The following is a 22,474-nucleotide window of genomic DNA, read 5'->3' on the forward strand; positions in this document are numbered from 1 at the left end:
GAGAAGAGATCCACACAGGTGTGGATGTGACAGGAGGGCAAAGAAGTCTCAGGAGGGACTTGGACAAGGATCCTGTGCTGTCCAGCCTGTCCATCATCAGAACCACTCAGCCGGGCAGTACAGAGCTTGAGGCAGGGTGGGGTTGGCTGAGACAGGGAGTCGGTCTAGGACGGGATTCTCTTCCTCCAGCCCTTCCAGGGATGCAAGAAACAGATGCCCTCTCTCCCCCTCAGCTCTTCCTAGGCCAAATGGGAGAAACCACATGCACTTGGCTGTTTTCCTCTTGGACTCTCCTCTGATTGAAGCCAGAGAAGGAGGGTCATTCTACTTTCCAAGTACAACCCATATAACCCTTTGGTTTGCTTGGCTTTTTGCTGAACTAATGACTGGTCTTGGGTAACAAAGACACTGTCCCTCACTGATGCAGCCCTTGTGCACTTATGTGCAGGCCCTGGGCTGGACACCTCATCCACGTCACTTCACCAGACCCTCACCCCATAAGGTGCAGGGTCTATTATTCCCATCTTGCATGCAGATAGCAGCAGTGAGACCCAGAGGGATTAAGTGACTCACAGAGTTAAGAAGTGATTCAGCCAAGTATTCTGACTGCATGAGTTGACACCAGAACCTGAAGTGTTAACCCCTCTGCCCTACTGCGTCCAGAGTCTACTCTGGCCCCTCAACGATTGCAAGGCAGGGGCCCTATAGCACACTCAAACTCTCTGAGCTGTTGGACTAGACTTTAAGTCTCTCTGCGTTTTTAAATATCAGCAAAACTAAAACCAGGAGTGTTTTGATTTTTATTTTAAATCTGAATCAGTTGAAAAATTAAATTTGCTTCTCCCCATCTTGGCTCTTCAAACTCAAGTGGCTGGCTGCTCTGGGGACCGTTGGTCCTCCCCATGTCCCTGCTGCCTCCATCACTAATGCACAGCAGCTAGGCCATCAGCAATATCAGGAGGTAGAGAGGCAAAAGGAGATTGTCTATCTGCGTAGTGTAGGCTTCCAGGAGGGATACGGTGCTGATAGATCCCAAAATCCAAGCATAACTGTAGTTCAGGTCCACTCCACTGTCAAAGATTAAGATCAGAGCTACAGAAATGATCTGGGCAAATATAGATGTCATGGTTCCCTCAAAAGTCTTTTTGGTTCCAGGCCAGCGAATCTCCCCCATGGTGCTGCCAAATATGGAGGCCACAGTGTCACCCACACCAACTGCCAGGACGCCTGCATAGGGCACGAGGGCCCTGGCTCCTCCTAAGCTACCCTTCTGTGTGCAGGGCCTGGGGACTAACCAGATGGGAAGAGACATGCCTAGGAGCAGGTAGATGTGGGTCAGGATGAGCGGCCCACTGTCTCGTTCATCCAGGAAGAGGGACAGAAGGCTTCGCAGGGTATGGCCCAGGGGCTTGATGCGGAAGTAGCGCACATACTCCAGGAAGATGAAGACAGCCAGACACACGGTGGCAGCCACGTAGAGCAGGGGCCGGTCCAAGATGATACCTGGGATGTAGGTGGCTACCACAATGAAGTGGAAATACTTTCGAGTGATGGTGGGGGCCTGGTGCTTCTTGGACTCGGAAGATGACCGTTTGGCATTCTGGTACAGAACCACCAGGCAGGCCATGGTGGCCAGCAGACACCAATAAGCTAGGAGGTAGACTCGGGTCTCTGTCTGGAAGAGGAATTGAAAGAGCCACAGCAGTGGGTTCCTGCGGATGAGGCGGTGCAGCCAGGGCAGGACCACGCCGAGGCCCAGGACGCAGGTCATGAGGTGGAAGAAGATGGAAGAGGCCCAGGTGCCCGAGTCCATGAAAACGAAGAGGGTGCTGAAGAAGATGCCCATGAGCACCATGCCTACCACCACGACGAGCAGGAAGAAGTCCAAGGGGTCCCCCTGGCTTTCCACCACAGTGAGAGAGCGCTTGATGAGCTGGTTGAGCATGAAGCTGATGCCACCCAGGACCAGCAGCGCCTCTCCGGGGGTGAAGCAGCGAGGCAGCAGGTACAGCAGAATCATGTTGAGGTACACGAAGATCAGCAGGGCCTCCAGGACCTCGATCACCTCGCCAACACTCAGCGAGTGCTTCATGATGTAAATGATGACGCCTCCAGCCAAGCCCGAGATAACGCAGGTGTTGGTGGGCACAGGGCGAGTGATGCCCAGGGCCAATACCGAGGAGAAGAGGGCCACTGCCATGCCCGTGGCCGCCACCACAATTCCAAACCGCTCGAAATATGGGTTCCCCGCAGCCTGGCAGCGCTCCTTCATAACCAGTCCTAGCAAAGGCATGACCACCGAAGCGGGCAGTAGGCCACTGTTCGCGGACATTCGGAACTGGAAGACCGCGCTTCCCTGCTGTAGGAGCCGGTCCCATTTGTACTGAACGTAGAAGGCCTGCACCGCGAGGGCCACGGCGCACCACGAGTATCGATCCCACACGGCTGCGTGGATGCTCAGCACCACTACGAACACCACCGCCGCCTCTGCTAGCACGGACCCACTCAGCGGAGCCCCGGACCCAGGGGTCGGGGGAGCGCACTCTCGGGTCATGTCTCTTGACTCTGGACCCACGGAAAACCGGGGTGACCAGGGATGTCTTGGACTCTGGCCCTTTAATCCCCGCCCGGCAGACAGCGGTAGCTTCGCCTTGCCAGCACCTTCTTTCTCCGTTCTCCAGCTCCCTCCAGAAGGGAAGCTCCACTGTAGGCTACTCTATGCCGCCTGGGAGTTGGCGTCAGGCTATCCTCCACCGCCTCCCACTCACGGCGTAGACGTCTTCTCTCCGCCACCTCCCTCACAGCTTCGGCCGCGCCTGCCTGGAGTCCCTCACCTCTCCCGGCATCGCCATGTTGGCTCCGCCCCCGCAGTCACGTGACGAAAACTCGGTCCACGCCCTGGAAGCGCGCTGTCACGTGGGCGTGGCGTCTGGGGGCGGGGCTAAGGCGCGCGCGCGCGCGAAGATGGCGGCTGCCGCCGGCGGTCCGTGTGTGAGGTGCGGAGCGGGCCGAGTCGGCGGGGATGACTGAGGCGCGGGGTTCAAGCCAAGTGCAAGCCGGGGCGGGAGTTGAGGGCGAGATGTGGCGGCAGTGGCAGGGCGAAGGCCTGCTAGGCTAGGTGTACGGGCGCCGGGACGGGAGGCGGTTACGGCCAAACGGTCTCCGCGCGCGGGGATATGAGGCGACTTCTGTAAAAGGGGGGCCGGTGCCTCCCCCCTTCCCTAGGCGCCGGCCTCCGGTTTCCTCACCCGGCCCTTCTCCTTTCCTTCCCTCTCCCGGCGGCGCGTCCCTCGGCGCCCCCCTCCCCCCGTCACCGCTCTTCCTGTCCGGTTTGACGCTCCCTCGAGGCGCGACGGGGCGCTTCGCGGTTGCCCGGGGGGGGGAGCCCCCACCCGGTCTCCGCCGCAGCCTCCAGTGCCCGGCGGGCTCTCCCCCGGTTCCCCCATGTGCTTCCGCCGGGAGGTCTGTTTCAGGAATCGGGGAACCACCTCCTTGAGGTTTCTGCCCTCTTTTCGCCGCTCTTTCATTCATCCGTCTAGTCGTTTTCTCTTGCATTGATTGCTTCAGTCGGCATCCCGGGCGCTATTACTGGGCTTTAAAAGACAGGAAGAGAAAATATTAAAAAGACAGTTCTTACTAGTGTACTAGCGCCAAACCCTGGCGACGCGGTTTCTGGTTCTCCGCGTTATCTCCTTGAATTCCCACAACTCTGGGGAGGCACCTTGTAATTTACAGATGACTCACAAACCCAACTCCTAACTGGAGTGTGCCACTCGGAAGCTTTAGCCGGATCGCCGCACTTCCATCTCTCACTTGCAGCTTCAGAGTGTTCATTCTCCCTTCCACCTGTCCCGCCCAACCTCCCCTGCCACTTCCCCCCCCCCCCCTTGTACCAGCAACGTTTCCCCACCTTTTTGTTCTCTTCACTGCTGTAGCCTCAACACCCAGAAGATCTGTAATAGACTCTAAGTAAATGTTTATTCCACTTGTCACTTCTTTCACCTCTCTGCTTGAGTGAGATTTTCATTTTTGGAGTTTCCATTGAACTGCTTTTTAACTTTGTGAGAACCGGCTTGTTTCTTCCTCCTGCCCTTGTATCATGTCAGCTCTTATGTTGGGCAGCATTGTGCTCACTGTGCTCTCCTTTTCTCAGGCTTATCTTAAAGTCCTTGTGGATCTTGGGTAAAGTTTAGCTCCTGCCGGGCAAGGCAGCTTTTTTTAATAAAAGGGATTTTTACTTCCCTGATATTTCCAATCTCTTGGTTGCTTTCTTCCAAAGGTTTCTAACCACGTGGATATCTCTACTGATTATTTCCTGCTTCCACTAACTCCAGCTTTTATAGAAGTGGAGTTCCATGTTGTCTGCAGAACATTGGGCTGCAAGTCAATAACTTTTTTGAATCTCACTTTTGAGGCAAATTATTTAATTTCTGTGCCTTAGTTTGTACTTAACTCAAATTTATTTACTTATTGTGCAAATAAATGACAGACACTGTAACACTTATTTCATTTCTTGAAAGTATTTGTAGAAGATGTTACCCTGAGGCTTGAATTGAACATCACAATTCCAATCTTGTCTGTTGAGTCTTGAGAATCACCTGCTCAAACCTCGGTCTGTTTGAGGTGAAGTCTTTCTTCAATCCCTGGATTAGCTCCTAGTGATCACTGTCTTCTCTGACTCCTTTCTGTCCTATGTGGTTATATTCCTTGTAGTGTTTAATTGTTAGGGTCCTGCCCTTTGGTGCTTCCTACTTTTTTGCTGATTGTGTTGTTATGTTTACCATCCTTTATCATTCCCAACACTAAGTTTATGAGTGTCGTGAAGGTCTTAGATTTATTTGCTTCCGTTATTCCTAGATCATAAATGTGTAGGAATTGAGGAGCCAGTAACACTCATTTCCAGGATGATTCCCTTCCTGATAAGCTACTGTTTTCTCTTTTGTTCTGCCATCTCTTGGCACTTCTGCATGTAATATTTGTTTTTTCTAGTTTTTCTGTTCCAGTTAGTTTGCAGGTCTAAAAGGGACTCGTAGCTTTTTTTTTTTTTTTAAATGATTTGTTAGTTTTTGCTCTGCTGGTCTTCATTGCTTTTGTGTGGGCTTTTTTTTTTTTAGTTGTGGTGAGCAGGGGCTACTCTTTGTTGTGGTGCTCAGACTTCTCATTGCGGTGGCCTCTGCTGTGTGCCAGTCTCGGTATTAGAGTATGGCATACCACACTGTAGGACAGAAAACTTCACGTCAGTCTTTGCCTGTTTGCAGAGTGAATTCCTGGGTGCAACTTGAGGCCCTGTCTTATAATGATTAAACTTTGGAATCTTGCAAACCTAGGTTCAAGCCCTGGTTCCATTAAATATTAGCTTTGTGGCCTTAAAGAAGTTACTTAACCACTCTGAAACCTTAGTTTCCTGATGAGATACTACGGATAGTAATAGTATTTGTCTCATAGGTCAGTTGAAATATTCAGTAAGACAAAGCATTAAAGACTTAGCACAGTGCCCCACGTAACGGCTCAGTAAATGTTGGCTAAATATCCAGCTCATTTTCAATAAACATTATTTTTGACACCTTATAACAAAAAGACCATGCTATGACTTGGTTTTGCAAATGAGAATCTTTATTTCTAAAGAAATAGCTATTTTTTTCTTTTAATTAGTAAGTATAAAAGTTACTGCATTACTTCAGTCTTGTTTTGTAGCAGAATCTTTTTCTCCCCTCTCCACCTCCCAAAAAAGCCAATATGTCAGACAAAAGGCAAAAAAGTCTATACTGACAAGGTCTTTGACCTGCTCCTCTGAGACAAGCTGATGCCCTCCAGCAGTAGTAATTTAGGAATTGATTTTAAAATGTAGATTTCCCAAGCCTAACCTCTGAGAATGTGTGGTTCTGGGAACGATCAGGGTTCTGCAGTGTTACTGTATTGTTTTCAGCTGATTTGGCTGTTTGGCCTGAGGACCAACTTCATTCTGAGAAACACTCTTTTGGGAAATTTTTTGTTTGTTTGAACTGTGTGGATTTTGGTGTAACAAATAACCCACAGCTTGAATTTGAGTAAACAGAGAATTCTGGATCCTGGCAGGTGGTCCTTGAGTACAGGTAGTGATATTCTGAGTCTCTTGGGAATCACTGCTACCTAGTTAGCTAGAGATCAAAAGTTCTGAAAACAAATGCCGATAAATTAGAGCTCAGTGGTGCCCACGCTTCTGCAATTGAAATATGTATGATCCAGAAAGAGTAATTTAGCTCAGGCATACCAGAGCCTTCAGTTAATAATAAATTTCTTTCCATTAATTATGGGATACTGTTAGCCCCATTATTAGCTATTTATTATATAACAGATACCTGATATTTTTGGTGCAAACCAGCAGCTGTCCTTGGTAAAGGGAAAGTAGTGTGCTGCTGCTGCTTAGTCACTTCAGTCGTAACCAGCCAGGCTCCTTTGTCCTTGGGATTCTCCAGGCAAGAATACTGGAGTGGGTTGCCATTTCCTTCTCCAATGATAAAGAAGTGAGTAAAGTAAAGTTGCTTAGTATATGGCATTTTAAATAAAGCCCTCCCTTTATTTTTTGCTAAGTCAGATTTACCAAACAAATAAGTTAGATGCGTATCGTCTTTACAAAAGGCATTCTTTAAAAATTTACTATACATTTCTTTAAACAGTGAGCTTGCTTCTGTCTTTAATTTCTTAGGGCTTGATTTAGTCATACCTTTTAATATAGTTTATCAGTACAAAGGGACATACTTGTTTCATCAACTGGCTGTAATCTCCTAATTTTAAAATAGTGAATGCTTTCTTGTTAACAGAAAAATGATTTATAGTGATTCCACAGTGCACTTGTGGGAGTTGGTGATTATTGATTCAGCAGAATCGAAGTTGTTTTCTTAGTAGCATTAACCCTTAGAAGAGAGATTTATGATTTTTAGATGTCTAATTTAATCCTCTTTTGATGGGAAAATCGTGAAAGACCATTTTTAAATAGATAGGGCTAGTGTTTTGTGTTTTGCCTTAATGAGGAAAAGATTTTTCAATTTATCCTCATAGTTAATATAACTTGCATTCTTCTTGTTAACTGTCTTAATATATTTTACTAGGACCTTTTCATCTTCTCTCTGAAGATAGGCTTTCCAAGCAGTGTTAATTGTTTCAGGTAACTATTCTAGGGCTTATTTAGAATCTTCCCCAAATATAATCCCTATGCTTTTTTTTTTCCCCCCCTATGCTTTTTATAATCCTTTCTTGAGATAATTTCTTAATGGCTGCATTTTGAAATTTAATTCTAGATTAAAAAAAAAAACACACAAAGCAAGTTTTCCTGAAATTCCGAAGGCATGGCTGAGGGAGGGAAATGGGGTTAGCACAGAGTTGGGAGTATATTTGAAGAGCTCGCTGGATGGGAGCAGGGACTGTATGTGTGCTTTCTTCTGGTATCAGTTTGATTTTTTTTCCCGTTTATTTATTGGCTGCGCCAAGTCTTCTTTGCTGGGCTTCCTCTGCTTGTGGCGACTGGGGGCAACTCACTGTTGTGGTGTGTGGGCTTCGGTGGCCGCTCTTGTTGGAGAGCATAGGCTCTAGGCGTGCAGGCTTCAGCAGCCTTAGCTGTTCCACAGCATGTGGAATCTTCCTAGACCAGGGATTGAACCCGTGCCCCTTGTGTTGGCTGTGCTGTGCTGTGCTTTGTCGCTCGCTTGTGTCTGACTCTTTGCGGCCCCATGGAATGTAGCTTGCCAGGCTCCTTCCTCTCTGGCAGGTGGACTCTTATTCACTATACTACCAGGAGAGTTCTAATTTCTTGGTTTTGATAGTTGTGCTGTGTAAGATGTTGTTCTTGCTTTTAGGAAAAACACACTGAAATGTTTTGAGATAAAGGAATATGTCTCTAATACAGTTTTGTATAGTTTTGGGGAAATGTGCGTATGTGTACATGTATACAAATATATGCATTTTTGTATTATATATAATTATACAGATACAAAGAGGGAGAAAGAAAATAATAAATAATACTTGGTGAATCTGAGCAAAGGATATATGAAAATATGATGTAGGAAGTGGAATTTGCTACTATGGCTCCTTAGCTAAAGAGAAGACAGAGGCTGTTCTGGGAGATACGTGCACAGTTCACTGTGTTCCTTCATTGTTTTTGTTTCCTCTTGCTGTGATGTACTTTTATTAAAGGACTCACTTTTTTTTTCATCTCAGTATCCATATTTCCCAGAGATAACATGTTTCTCCAGAAATCTTCATATGCCAGTTGTTGAGTGATGAGTTGATGGTCTTGGAGGGTTTTTCTGGGGAGGCGGGCAGGGTGGGGGGCGACTGTGACTCACTGTGGGGTCAGGGACACTGGTGGCAGAGGTACTAGGGAGTACTCACTGGGGTGAGCTGTGCTGGAGACCACCATTTGCCACCAAGACCTGGCCCCACCTCTCCTGTGTTTTTATTTGACGTCTGTATTTAGCACCGCAGATACCACCTAGTGGGAATTCATTAAGGAGTGAGTGAACGAAGTGCCGTTTGTAATGACTGTTAGACTTTGCTTGATTGAGAAAGTGCTTTATGTCATGTATTTCTGGAGGTGATGGGAGTCCTGAAATAGATTAGTCTTTTTCTAGATTCTTGTTCCTTATTAGTCACTACATTTTAATGAAAAGGGAGGAGACAGAAATACTAAATTGAAGCATCTTCTTAGCATAGAAGATGTACTGTATTTTGTTAATTACTATGTTTCATTAATTCTAAAATACACTTTTTTTTCTCCCCAAATGAGGAAACTTACCTCTGCTTTCTATCATTTTTCAGGAGCAGTAGAGAACTGTGGACAATTCTGCTAGGAAGGTCAGCTCTGAGAGAACTGGTAAGTGGTATGTTCTTGGATGGATTCTGTGGTTCTTTGTGTAGCTTTTATTACCAAAAAAATATTTTCCTCCTTCTCTTTGAAATAGGAAGTAAACACATTTTTTTATTCCTAAAATTAATTCCCATTTTATTTCTAAAAAAAGCTTTATGTATTCCCCAATTCTCTACTGAAATGCAGTGTTGTCTTACAGCCTAGCTGCTGAAGTTTTCCAAGTCTCTGCTTTTCTTTGTATCTTAGTGATTCCTTTTCTAAAAAGATACCAGTGCTACTTGATTGGCTGCTGAGGGTAGGGGTCCAAAAACCATTTTACCACTGCAGGCTAGGAAAGATTCTCAGATCTTTCCTCCATCTCATACTGACTTGCCTTTTCGTCCTTTTCCACTTAGCTAGCTGCTTAGGTCACAGAGCCTGAGGTTTTTAGGGCATTTCCAAGTATATAATCAGTAAAGAACAATTCTTCATGTTCATCCCCCATTTCTGACTCTGTAAGGATAGTGTTAAAATGAAAGTGAAAGTTGCTCAGTCATGTCCAACTCTTTGCGACCCCATGGATTATAGAGTCCCTGGAATTCTCTAGGCCAGAATACTGAGTGGGTAGCCATTCCCTTCTCCAGGGGATCTTCCCAACCCAGGGATCGAATCCAGGTCTCCCATGTTGCAGGCGGATTCTTTACCAGCTGAGCTACATGGGAAGCCCTAAAGTGTTAAGATGACATTCGGTTATTACTAGTGTTGTGATTATAATTAACATAATAAATGTTACATCTTTTTTAGAGTTTTAACATTTTTTTTATGCCCTCTTCTGATAATTCCACTTCTAAGAATATATCTAAAAGAAAGAAGTATTGAAGGAATTTTGGGCACAAGCTCTTTACCATAGTATTATTCATATGAATAAAGAATTAACAGCCAGCTTAAGTATATCTAATAATAGAAGAATGGTAAATGAATTATGATCTAGTCACTTGATAAAATATTATGCAGCCACTAGAAAGGATGTTTATCAAGATTTTCATAATATTAAATCATTATGTTAGAATGTTAAATAAAGAAAAGCAGATTATAGAATTCTGTATTCAAAATTATTTAGCTATGGGGAAAGATGCACGTTAAAAAGACTCAAAGGAATATGTTATCCTCAGTGTGACCATAGAATATGATTAAAATAGCATTGATATAATTTCCTTCTTTTTTTCCCAGAATCAGATTGAGGCAGAGCTGAATAAACATTGGCAGCGGCTGTTAGAAGGACTTTCTTACTACAGACCTCCCAGGTATGGCTATTCTGTGGGTCTCATTTGAGTAATTTCCTTGAGGAACCTGGGATAGACGAAACCATCCTCATGTAGGATTTTATTTTATTTTTTATTTTAATTGGAGGCTAATTACAATATTGTAGTGGTTTTTGCAATATGTTGACATGAATCAGCCATGGATGTACATGTGTTCCCCATCCTGAACCCCCCTCCCGCCTCCCTCCCCATCCCATCCCTCAGGGTCGTCCCAGTGCACCAGCCCTGAGCACTTGTCTCATGCATTGAACCTGGACTGGCGATCTGTTTCACATATGATAACATACCTCATGTAGGATTTTATGATATTACTAGGTTAGTTAGACCAGAGAGAACATAATTTGGTTAACCAGGGGAAAAGAGTACGGCACATTTTTTTATGTCTGTTGAAGAAAAGGAAAATCCTTCTAGAAATACAGTATTGTCGAATCTATTGTATAACCCTAGTATTGGGAAGGAGGCTTTATTAAATACCCAATTAATACTCCTAATGTTTATTTGAGTCCATCATGTTTGTGTGAGAAACTGTCAGCACCAAAAGCTAGGATATAGCAGTGAGCAATGAGAATAGCAGCTGACACTTATGTTTTGTTTATTGTGTACCAATTACTGCTCTAAGCACTAGACTTACGGTAAGTTATTTAATCCCTCAACAGCCCTATGAGATAGATACTATTTTTATTCTTTGTTTGAATATATAGATTTTTTTTTTTTTTTTGCTGGGAAGTGGAGAAGAATAATAAAATATAAAGTGGTTGAAAAGAGAATAAACCTTATAGGACCAGACTCTCTTAATTCCTAGTCCAGGTCTCATTCTGTTATGCCTCATAGTTCCCAAACTGCCCTTACTTCCCTTCTATTTCTGAACACCTGTTGATTTTACTACATCTTCGCCTTCCATCTTCATTCTCTTATGTTAGTGAAGAACTTTCTTTTTTCCCTTCTGCCATAGTTACCTTGAAGTAACTCCTAGATATCATGTTTTTTTATCCATAAATACTTTACTATGTATCTAGGATAGATGAACTTAAAAGAAGATAAGCACTATATTATCACATTTAGGTTTTTTTTTTTTCGTTTAGGTATTTTTATTATTACTGTTTCCATTTTACAGATGGGGCAACTGAGACACAAAGAGGTTAAGTAACTTACCCAAGGTCACACAGCTAGTAAGTGGTAGAACCAGGATTCGAACCTGGCAGTCTCACTCCAGTGTCTGTGTTCTTAATCATCATTATGTGTTGCCTCTTTCAGAACTTGTCATTTAACTTTATAATAGCCTTTGTGTTGAGGATTTTCTGTGAAATGTGAGAGTCTCTTTTAAAAAAACAAATCCAGCAACAATATGCATTTGTGGTATGAGTTTCTTTTTTTAAAAATAAAAGTTCCCTTTGTAGTAACATGAGATTTAAAGTTGGACAGACTTTGTTTTTCCTTTTAAACTGCAGGGTTAATTTGAATTTAACACAGATTTTTAGCCATTAAAGACTTTTTTTTTAATGTCCTCTTTCTATTCCAGGATTCAGACCAGGGAATCACATTGTATTTAGTTGTCATGTCCCCTTTGTTGTTAGCTGTGACAGTATATCAGTCTTGCCTTGATTTTCATGACTTCAGATAGTTTTGAGGAAGACTGGTCAAGTATTTTGTAGTAGAATGCCTTCAGTTTAGAACTGTATGATTTATTATTATTACTATTATTAGATTGAGATGGTGGGTTTTTGGAAGGAATACACAGTGGTGAAGTCTCATTTTTATCATATCATGGCAGAGGATACATGTTACCCACATGAAGTCACTGGTGATGTTAACCTTGCTCACTTGGGTAAGGTAGCATTTGCCAGATGTCTCCTCTGTAAAGTCACTTTTCTCTTTCCTTCCTCTATTTATCAGAAATGAGTCACTTGGTATAATCAACTTTCAGTGTGGGGGTGTAGTGGAATTAAACTACCTCCTAAATAGAGTAGCATATATGTATGTTACTGAACTTCTTCTGTAAGGAAGATTGTTCCCTTCCCCCCCATTTGTTTATGTGTATATATTTATTCACTCTTTCATTTATTTAGATCATCATGGACTTGTTTATTTCATACTTTGTTTATACCTGTTCCAACTTTGGCCATGGGGCACCCTTTCAGATTTTTGATATGTTCCCACCCTTTTGTTTTCTGAGTATTTTCTTAACTTTTCAGCATTACAAGATGCTCCAGGCTCATCTAGTATTTTCCCCACCCCAGCTCTAGACTCAGCTGTTTCTCCAAGGAGTCCTAATACCTTTTATTAGAGAATGATGTTAGAAATAAAGATCTGGGTGCTGGGTGTGTTTGCTGCTAGGCCTTCCCAGTGGACATAGCTAGGGTAATATATGTATGTATGCTAACAGACCTGGTTTTAAATTTCACGTCAACTTTATTAGCTGTGAGATTTTTGGTAAGTTCTTCCTAAGTGTTGGCAATTCCATTTGGCAAAATGGGGATAGTAATGTTTGCCTTCCAGGATAGTTCTAAGGATCAAAATAATTAATGTCACTAAGTATAACTACAAGTAATATAATTATAACTATAGTTTGTAACAGACATATACTGTATTTATTACTTAGACATAGTTTTGTGTTATAAAGTCTGTAGAGATGAGCTTGTGTGTATGTGTGTGTGTTTTATAGGCACCTAAAGAGCAGAGAAAGGTTAAGTATTTTTCTTTAAAACCCCTAGAGAGTCATTGAGAATGAAAAAATGATTCACTGTTCTTTTCATAGTCCAAGTTCAGCTGAAAAAGTGAAAGCTAGTAAAGATGCAGCTTCACCACTGAAGGAACTGGGTTTAAGAATCAGCAAGTTTTTGGTGAGTAAAAATTAGCACTGGTTTCAGTTTATTACCTGCAAGGTGGATATGCATGGTTTTATTGTTAGTGATTGTTAGTGAAAATTCTGTTTAGTTCAGTTTTAGGGTTAAATAGAGCATATTATATTTCAAAAATGCCCAGGCAGCAACTCTTCTTGCTAAAAGCCACAAGTCAAGTTGCCTGTCCCTGTTTATTGCACATCATAGAGTCATCTTCAGCATGCTTGTGGTGTTCTTCAAGTTGACTAGATTGTATTTAAATATATAGCTGCTTCCTTTTAATTTTGGAAACCCAGATCATGCCTCCTGCTATGTTAATGAGCTTGGTGAATAAGCACAGTTGTTTCTGACATGTAAATTTAATTGGCATGTAAATTGCACATCAGTGGCTGCTCCTTTGTTCTCCTATTGAGTTAAAATCATTACATTTATGAAATCTTTTAAAAGAATTTTTGTTTATTCAAGTTCTGTGTTCATTCTAGAGGACAGAACTTTAGGTTTTGCATGCTCTGTGTGGTTTCTGACCCGAGGTGTCTGTTCCTCCTTTATGGCTTCTGTTTGCAGGGTCTTGATGAAGAACAGAGTGTGCAGTTACTCCAGTGTTACCTTCAGGAGGATTACAGAGGTACTCGGGACTCACTAAAGGTTTGTAGTTATGTCCAGCTCCCTTCTCCTGCATTTATCCTTTTCCATGTTGATTTTAGACACTTCATATAGTTTTGGTACCAGTTCTCTGCAGCAGAGATGGGTGATTAGATACAGCCATTCTCAGAAAAGACCTTGTAAACTTTAAAAGACATATGCTTGAGTATCCTCAGAAATGCTTATAGTGGGCAAAACTTGTATTCAGCCTGGCCATTTTTGCCAGGAATGAAATTGCATCTGAAAGAAAACAAAATGGATTAAAAAAAAAAAAAAATTAAAAAAAATAAAAGACATATGCTTAAGTTGGAGTCCGTCCTCAGATGTGGAGGGGTTGAAAGGCCAAAGATTAATGTGTTAATCATAGAATCACAGGGTGTCTGAGCTGAAAAGAACCTGAGACAACATCTAGGCTTTCCAGCCCCTGGTTTTTCATATGAGAAAACTGAGACCAGAGAAGGGCGGCGGGGATTTAAGCACAGACTTGGATATACTTAGGTAAAAAACATATCCAGAGATGAATGAGCAGTTTTAATCTTGAAGGATGTGGTGAAGATGCTTTCGTTTTTCTTTGTTAATTGATTTTCCTTATGAGATGGCTCTTTGACTGCTCTTTCTTCCTTCAGACGGTGCTGCAAGATGAGAGGCAGAGCCAGGCCTTACTTCTGAAGGTCAGTTCTGGTCATCATTTCCATTCTTTGATGTAAAATTGGGCAGCAGCTTCATCAGGAAGTTCTGACTTCTTGTTGAGTAAACATTGATGTCGTAATGAAGAAGCTCATTAATTCATTTATGAAACGAGAGGCTTTCCGCTGGACCCAACTGAAGCCTTTTTCCATAGCAGGTTGTTCAGCCACTGAGGATGGGAACTGGTCCATGTATATTTTTTCTCTAGGTCTAAATGCAATAGGACTAAATTGAATTTTTTAATTTCTTTATCTCCCCCAACCTCCAAAGTTGTCTTTTCGTTTTGTTTATGATTTTCTTTGCTGTGCAAAAGCTTGTGACTTTGCTTAGGTCCTGTTTGTTTGTTTTTGCTTTCATTTACTTCTGTTGCCTTTGGAAACTGATCTAAGTGTTGAAAACATTGCTATTATTTATATCAGAGAATGTTTTGCCTTTCTATTCTAGGAGTTGTTATGGTATCATGTTTTATATTTAAGTCTTTACAGCATTTTGAGTGTGTCTTTGTGTGTGGTATGAGGAAGTATCGTAACTTCTAACTTGATTTACGTGTGGCTGTTCAGCTTTCCCAACACCACTTGCTGAAGAGACTATCTTTTCTTCATTGTATATTCTTGCCTCCGTTTTTGAAGATTGACTATAGGTGTGTGGGTTTATTTCTGGGCTCCCTATTCTGTTCCATTGATCATATGTCAATTTTTGTCCTAATCCCACACTATTTGGTTACTGTAGCTTTGCAGTATTGTCTGAAACTTGGGAACGTTATGCTTCCAGTTTTGTTCTTTTCCTCAGGATTGCTTTGGCAATTCTGGGTCTTCTATGGTTCCATATACATTTTCGTATTATTTGTTTTACTTCTATGAGAAATGTCATGGATAATTTCATAGGGATTGCATTAAATCTGTAGGTTGTTTTGGGGTAGTAGTGCTGTTTTAATGGGCTTCCCTGGTCGCTTAGACAGTAAAGAATCCATTTTAACAGTATTAACTCTGCCAGTCCAAAAGCATGGAATATCTTTCCATTTCTTTGAATCATCTTCAATTTCCTTTATCAGTGTTTCATATTTTATAGTTCTCAGCTTATAAGTTTTTCACCTCTTTGGTAAGGTATGTTCCTAAGTATTTTATTTTTTGGTGTGATTTTTTTATTTATTAATTTTTTAGAAAATTTTACATAGAAGTATAGTTGATTTACAATATTGTGTTAGTTTCAGGTGTACAGCACAGTGATTCAGTTATAAGTTGAGTCACTCAGTCATATCCGACTCTTTGTGACCCCGTGGACTGCAGCACACCAGGCCTCCCTGTCCATCACCAACTCCCAGAGTTTACTCAAACTCATGTCCACCGAGTCACTGATGCCATCCAACCGTCTCATCGTCTGTCATCCCCTTCTCCTCCCACCATCAATCTTTCCCAGCCTCAGGGTCTTTTTCAGTGAGTCAGTTCTTCCCATCAGGTAGCCAGAGTATTGAAGTTTCAGCTTAGGCATTAGTCCTTCCATTGAATATTCAGGACTGATTTCCTTTAGGATGGTTGGATCTCCTTGCAGTCCAAGGGACTCTCAAGAGCCTTCTCCAACACCACAGTTCAAAAGCATCAATTCTTCAACGCTCAGCTTTCTTTATAGACCAACTCTCACATCCATACACGACTACTGGAAAAACCATGGCTTTGACTAGACGGACCTTTGTTGGCAAAGTAATGTCTCTGCTTTTTAATATGCTGTCTAGGTTGGTCATAGCTTTTCTTCCAAGGAACAAGTGTCTTTTAATTTCATGGCTGCAGTCACCATCTGCAATGATGTTGGAGCCCCAAAAAATAAAGTCTGCCACTGTTTCCAGTGTATCCCCACCTATTTGCCATAAAGTGATGGGACCAGATGCCATGATCTTAGTTTCCTGAATGTTGAGCTTTAAGCCAACTTTTTCACTCTCCTCTTTCACTTTCATCAAGAGGCTTTTTAGTTCCTCTTCACTTTCTGCCATAAGGGTGGTGTCATCTGCGTATCTGAGGTTATTGATATTTCTCCCAGCAATCTTGATTCCAGCTTGTGCTTCATCCAGCCCTACATTTCTCATGATGTACTCTGCATATAAGTTAAATAAGCAGGGTGACAATATACAGCCTTGATGTACTCCTTTTCCTATTTGGAACCAGTCTGTTGTTCCATGTCCAGTTCTAACTGTTGCTTCCTGACCTACATACAGATTTCTCAAGAGGCAGATCAGGTGGTCTGGTATTCCCATCTTTTTCAGAATTTTCCACAGTGTGTTGTGATCCACATAGTCAAAGGCTTTGGCATAGTCAATGAAGCAGTAATAGATGTTTTTCTGGAACTCTCTTGCTTTTTCGATGATCCAACAGATGTTGGCAGTTTGATCTCTGGTTCCTCTGCCTTTTCTAAAACCAGCTTGAACATCTGGAGGTTCATGGTTCATGTATTGTTAAAGCCTGGATTGGAGAATTTTGAGCATTACTTTACTAGCGTGTGAGAAGAGTGCAACTGTGTGGTGGTTCGAGCATTCTTTGGCATTGCCTTTCTTTGGGATTGGAAGGAAAACTGACCTTTTCCAGTCCTGTGGCCACTGCTGGGTTTTCCAAATTTGCTGACATATTGAGTACACCACTTTCACAGCAACATCTTTTAGGATTTGAAATAGCTCAACTGGAATTCCGTCACCTCCACTAGCTTTGTTTGTAGTGATGCTTCCTAAGGCCCACTTGACTTCTCATTCCAGGATGTCTGGTTCTAGGTGAGTGATCACACCATCGTGATTATGTGAGTTGTGAAGATCTTTTTTGTATAGTTCTTCTGTGTATTATTGCCACCTCTTCTTAATATCTTTTGCCTCTGTTATGTCCATACCATTTCTGTTCTTTACTGAGCCCATCTTTGCATGAAATTTTCCCTTGGTATCTCTGATTTTCTTGAAGAGATCTCTCGTCTTTCCCATTCTATTGTTTTCCTGTATTTCTTTGCACTAATCACTGAGGAAGGCTTTCTTATCTCTCCTTGCTGTTCAGTTACATGAATACATATATATCCATTCTTTTTCATGTTCTTTTCCCACATAGGTTATTATAGAATATTGAGTAGAGTTCCCTGTGCTATATAGTAGATCCTTGTTGATTATCTAGTGGTTTTAAAAGGGTTTTTTTCTTTTACTTTCCCTGCCTGATAATTTCATTGTTAGTGTAAAGAAATGCAGTGGATTTCTTAAATGTTAATCTTGTATCTTGCTGCCTTGCTGAATTTATCAGTTCCAGTAGTTTTTGTGTGGAATCCTTAGGGTTTTCTATATATAGGATCATGTCAGATGCGTATAATGACAGTTTTACTTCTTCTTTTCCAATTTGGATACCTTTTCTTTTTCTTCTCTGATGGCTATCGCTGGGACTTTCAATCCTGTGTTGACTAGAAATGGTGAGAGTGGGCATAGGATCTCACTTTAACATGGAATTTGACATGAATTCTGAAGTAGTTTCCTGTTTAATGAGAACTGAGTACATCAGTTGCAAGCAATTAGGACATAACACTAGTGATATTTTTATATATGCTTTCATGTATTTGGCCTGTCAGTTTATAGCATTATTTGTTACTTGAATGCTGAACTAAGAAATCATGCTAGAAAACTTATTTTTATTATTAAATAATTCCTTTTATCTTGTATGACTTTACTTGTATCCTAGTTCAAGAAGATCTTTTGCTTTTTTGGCTTAACACTGTGTTTCCATTTCTGTAATTGCTTATATAGTTCAAGGAATTATATATGCAGTTTTTCAGGAACTTCTTTCACATTTTTAAGTGATTTCTTTGTCAGGAAATTTAAAATTGAATATCTTCTATGCAGAGGTGAGTAACTGATTTTGAATCTTTGGGTTCTTCCCAGATTGCAGATTATTACTATGAGGAAAGAACCTGTATTCTTCGTTGTGTCTTACACCTTCTCACTTATTTCCAAGATGAAAGACACCCTTATAGGGTAAGCCTATTTAGTCCTGTTGGTTCTCTTTACCCTGTAAAATTTAGTCCTTTTTAATAATTTATTAATATTTCTGTTCATTTGTATGTTTACCTTTTACTAAAGATGCAAATTACCCTGTTTTGAATTTTTTTTAAGGTTGAATATGCCGACTGTGTGGATAAATTGGAAAAGGAGCTAGTTACAAAATATAGACAGCAGTTTGAAGAGCTTTATAAAACTGAAGCACCAACATGGGAGACTCATGGAAACCTCATGGTATGTGCTTATTGGGCCCTCCTGTAACTCTGGAGAATTGTGTATCTTTGCTTATAGAGCTCCAGTTTAAATTATTTATTTACTTACTAACTTAAAACATTTATAAATTATCACTCTTTAGAAAAGTTTAAACATGTCATATGAATCAAAACATTGACTTTAACTATGGTACTTAATTTGGACTTTTCTCTTGACTTTGTCAATCTAATTAGTTTATTTTTTTCTTACCTGAAATATTCTCTTAATGGTTAATGAAACTCTCAACCCAAGATTTCATCTTCTTTATTATCCTCATCTATTAACTGTATGACAGTAAGTCTGATTGCTTTATCCTAAATCTTAAACCAATCTGCATTTATAGATTTATAAATTAGAATATAATCTTTTATCTTTTGAAAACAGTACATGTTTATTAAAACAATTCAGCTAAAGTATAGACAGTAACTATTTAAAATATTTAATTGAAGAAAATGGCTCACTTATAGGACAAAAGCACAAATTTCTCAGGAATAAGCTTATGACAATCCAGAATTTAAGTGAATAGAACTTTAAAATGCTAAAAGGAATATTGTAACCAAATAACCAAATGGAAAGACATGGCGCCACTCTTGAAAATGAAAACTCAGCACTGAGTGTCAGACCTTATTTTAACTTATAAATTTAGTGTGATTCTAGAAAAAGTACTAACAAGTATTTGCTTTGCCATTTATTTTGGAACTAGACATATGGTTCTAAAATTTATTTGAAAAATAAAATAAGTAACAGTAGCCAGGAAATTTTTGAGAAAGGAAGATTCATTTTATTATAAATAAGACTAAAATAATTTAAAGATGGCATTGGTACATGGGTAAATAGACTGAAGACTAGCACATAGTAGAACGTCTAGTATGGACTAAATGCTGATAGGGAATTAGTGTATGATAAAGGTGACATTTTGAATTAATAGGGAATTAATTACTACTTAGTTAGTTATTCAGGTCAATAGTGTTGGGACTACTGGGTGACCATGTGGAGAAAAATCGATTCTGTCTCTTTCTCCATTCCTTCTACCAGAGGAAAATCAGAGAGTGATCAATGATTTAAATTTTAAAAATTCAACCATAGAAGTACTAGAAGAAACATGGGAGGTGATTTTGTTTTATTTTTGGGGAGTGGAGAAGATTTTTAAAAGTAAAACTCAAAAGCTATTAAAAGATAAGCTCAGCAACATCAAGTCAAAAACTTTTACAAGGCAAAACACCAAAAGTAGTGCTGTAAGTAAAGTCAAAAGACAAACTCATAGCACAAAGGGTTCTTAAAATGGAAAGAATGCCTACACGTCAGTAAGCATAACTGAAGAAAAAACAGGCGAATGATATGAACATATATAAACACTCACATCCAAGGGTTGGGATGATGGGCACTTATATTTTACTGTTTGAATTTGTGTATTTTTTAATGGAAAACATTGTGATAATATCTAAAAATTGAAAAGCACGTATTTCTTGACCTAGTAGTTTCACTTTGAGTTTATTCCATAAATGCATTCACACTTAAATGATGAAATGACTAATCTGTAGCATCTCCCAGCTTTATTCAGGTATAATTTGCATCCAGTAAAATTCATCACTCATTTTGAGTTTTGGCAGTTGTATATAGTTATATGCAGTAACCACCTTCATAATCAATATACAGAACATTTCTGTCTAACTAGGAAGTTTGCAGTTAGTCTGTGACACCTGGCCCCCAGCAGCCACTAGTCTGAATGAATGAAAGTGTATGGCATATTACTGGAAGGAAAGACAAATACCTCCAACAGTGGTTGCCTCTGGGGATAGATTTGGATACCTGGGCAACAGAAATTGTAGGGAGAAGATTTTTTCTAATCTTATTTTTATATATGTATTACCTAATAAAAATAACTTAAGGATTCAAATGTGTTTAAAATCTGACTTCATCTCTCTCCCACTTTTCTTCATTGGTTTTGCAGACTGAGCGCCAGGTGTCTCGCTGGTTTGTTCAGTGCCTTCGGGAGCAGTCCATGCTGCTAGAAATTATTTTCCTGTATTATGCATACTTTGAGATGGCGCCTAGTGACCTATTGGTGTTAACCAAGATGTTTAAAGAGCAAGGATTTGGTAGTAGGCAGACTAACAGGCACCTGGTAGATGAGACCATGGATCCTTTTGTGGATCGGATTGGGTAAGTGTGAATAAATTGAGGTCTTAGAACTTATTCAGTATTTAGAGCATCGATATTAGAGTGGTCTTGTGAATGGGTGAGGGGAGGGTTCTAGATACATTTTTCACTTAATAGCTGGGGAAATAGATCAGTGTACTACCACGTTCCAGGTCATTCAGGGAGAAAAGACCTGGATTGAGAGGGATAGCTTTTCTCAAAATAAGTGTCGTATTCTATTCTATTTCTTACTGTTTTTCATCTAAGGGTTCATCCTTTCGTTCTGCGAAAAATCCATTGAGCAACTTATAGACGAAACACTGTGCAGGTGCTAAGAAAGCAGTGATAAATAGGACAGGTGTGTTCCCTGTCCTCTTTGAGGTCATAGTGTATATAGCTTTTTAAATTTTATGGAAATGGATATATCCACATTTTGAGCCTATTTCCTCTATGAACAAAAATACACATTTGACCAGTGAGTTGATCTGGGCTAGATATAGTTGTTGGCTGTAGAAACATTTAGTACTGGATCTGTGCTTTGGTGGGCAGAAGCCACATGAGACTATCAAACATTTAAAATACGGCTGGTGGACTTCCCTGGTGGAGCAGTGGTTAGGACTCTATGCTTCCACTGCAGGGGGCACAGGTTTGATCCCTGGTCAGGGAACTAAGATCCTGCGTGCTGCACAATGTGGCCAAAAATAAGTAAAATTTAAAGATAAAACTAAAATAATATAAATAAGACTGGTCTTGGGAATTCCTTTGTGGTCCAGTGGTTAGGATTCCACATTCACACTGCTGAGGACCCGGGTGCAATCCCTGGCTGGCCAAGTAACATTCGGCAAACCATGTGGTACAGCCAAAAAGTAAAATATGTCTGGTCAAATTGAGATGTGCTGGAAGTGTAAAATACCTACTGAATTTAGAAGTCTTGAATATGAAAAAAGAATGTAAAATAACTCGATGCTGAAGTGTCTTACATTTTACCTTATTCTTTATTGAGGTTCAGAGTAGCATGTATGACATCGTGATACTGTTTTTCTCTCCAGATACTTCAGTGCCCTTATCCTGGTGGAAGGCATGGATATTGAATCCTTGCATAAGTGTGCTTTGGATGACAGAAGAGAACTGCACCAGTTTGCTCAGGATGGACTTATTTGTCAGGTGAACTTGAAACAGCCTCTTCTTTTTTCAGAATGTTTATATAATTAGCAGTAAGCTTTTAACCACCTAAGTGCACTGCCACATATTTCCTTCTTGTAGAATTTGTGGTTCTACACTGTTAATTAAAGGACTTTCCTGGTGGTCCAGTGACTAAAACTCCCAAGCACCCAGGACTAAGGGACCTAGGTTCACTCCCTGGTCAGGGAACTGCATCTGAATCAGCTAAAGTCCCCACATGCTGCAACTAAAAATTCCACATGCCACAATGAAGATTCAAGGTCCTGTGTGCTACAACTAAGTCCCAGAGTGGTCAAATATGTAATAAATACATGGTTTTTTTTAAAAAGCAGTTCATTGGATTTGGAATAAATCTGCGATTTATTAATTACTTGCACAGAGGTGATAGTTCAATCTGTGAGAATGAGTAGAGTCCCTTAGGGAGATGATAGGACAAAAGGGGGCCCAAGGACAGAACCTTGGATGTTACCTGCGTTTATGCAGCATGTGAAAGAAGAGGAACAGGGAAGAATATTGAGATAGGATAGTCAGAAAGATAGAAAATGAGAGATCTGAGAAAGTTCTGGAAGAATCAGGGACATTT

General features: G+C 40.8%; 2 protein-coding genes across 2 annotated transcripts in view; one reads left to right on the forward strand and one right to left on the reverse strand.

Annotated features, from left to right (window-relative positions):
* Positions 1–786: 786 nt before the first annotated feature.
* On the reverse strand, positions 787–2,901 carry DOLK (dolichol kinase). Its single transcript, XM_020874745.2, has one exon. The coding sequence runs from the start codon at positions 2,552–2,554 to the stop codon at positions 938–940; it is 1,617 nt and encodes a 538-aa protein (XP_020730404.1). The 5' UTR covers positions 2,555–2,901; the 3' UTR covers positions 787–937.
* Positions 2,902–2,915: 14 nt separating this feature from the next.
* NUP188 (nucleoporin 188) overlaps positions 2,916–22,474 on the forward strand; it is a 42,275-nt gene continuing 22,716 nt past the window's right edge. Inside the window, exons 1-10 of the mRNA XM_020874741.2 lie at positions 2,916–2,996; positions 8,794–8,848; positions 10,052–10,125; positions 12,899–12,983; positions 13,548–13,628; positions 14,252–14,296; positions 18,202–18,294; positions 18,433–18,552; positions 20,522–20,733; positions 21,759–21,873. Coding sequence (XP_020730400.2) covers positions 2,965–2,996; positions 8,794–8,848; positions 10,052–10,125; positions 12,899–12,983; positions 13,548–13,628; positions 14,252–14,296; positions 18,202–18,294; positions 18,433–18,552; positions 20,522–20,733; positions 21,759–21,873 — 912 coding nt within the window. The 5' untranslated portion in view covers positions 2,916–2,964. The remainder of the gene's footprint in view (positions 2,997–8,793; positions 8,849–10,051; positions 10,126–12,898; positions 12,984–13,547; positions 13,629–14,251; positions 14,297–18,201; positions 18,295–18,432; positions 18,553–20,521; positions 20,734–21,758; positions 21,874–22,474) is intronic.

The sequence above is a fragment of the Odocoileus virginianus genome, chromosome 2, assembly GCF_023699985.2.
Source record: "Odocoileus virginianus isolate 20LAN1187 ecotype Illinois chromosome 2, Ovbor_1.2, whole genome shotgun sequence".
Classification (NCBI taxonomy): domain Eukaryota; kingdom Metazoa; phylum Chordata; class Mammalia; order Artiodactyla; family Cervidae; genus Odocoileus; species Odocoileus virginianus.

Excerpts from the sequence above, each read along its gene's own strand:
- DOLK (XM_020874745.2), bottom strand. The coding sequence starts at position 2,554 with ATGACCCGAGAGTGCGCTCCCCCGACCCCTGGGTCCGGGGCTCCGCTG.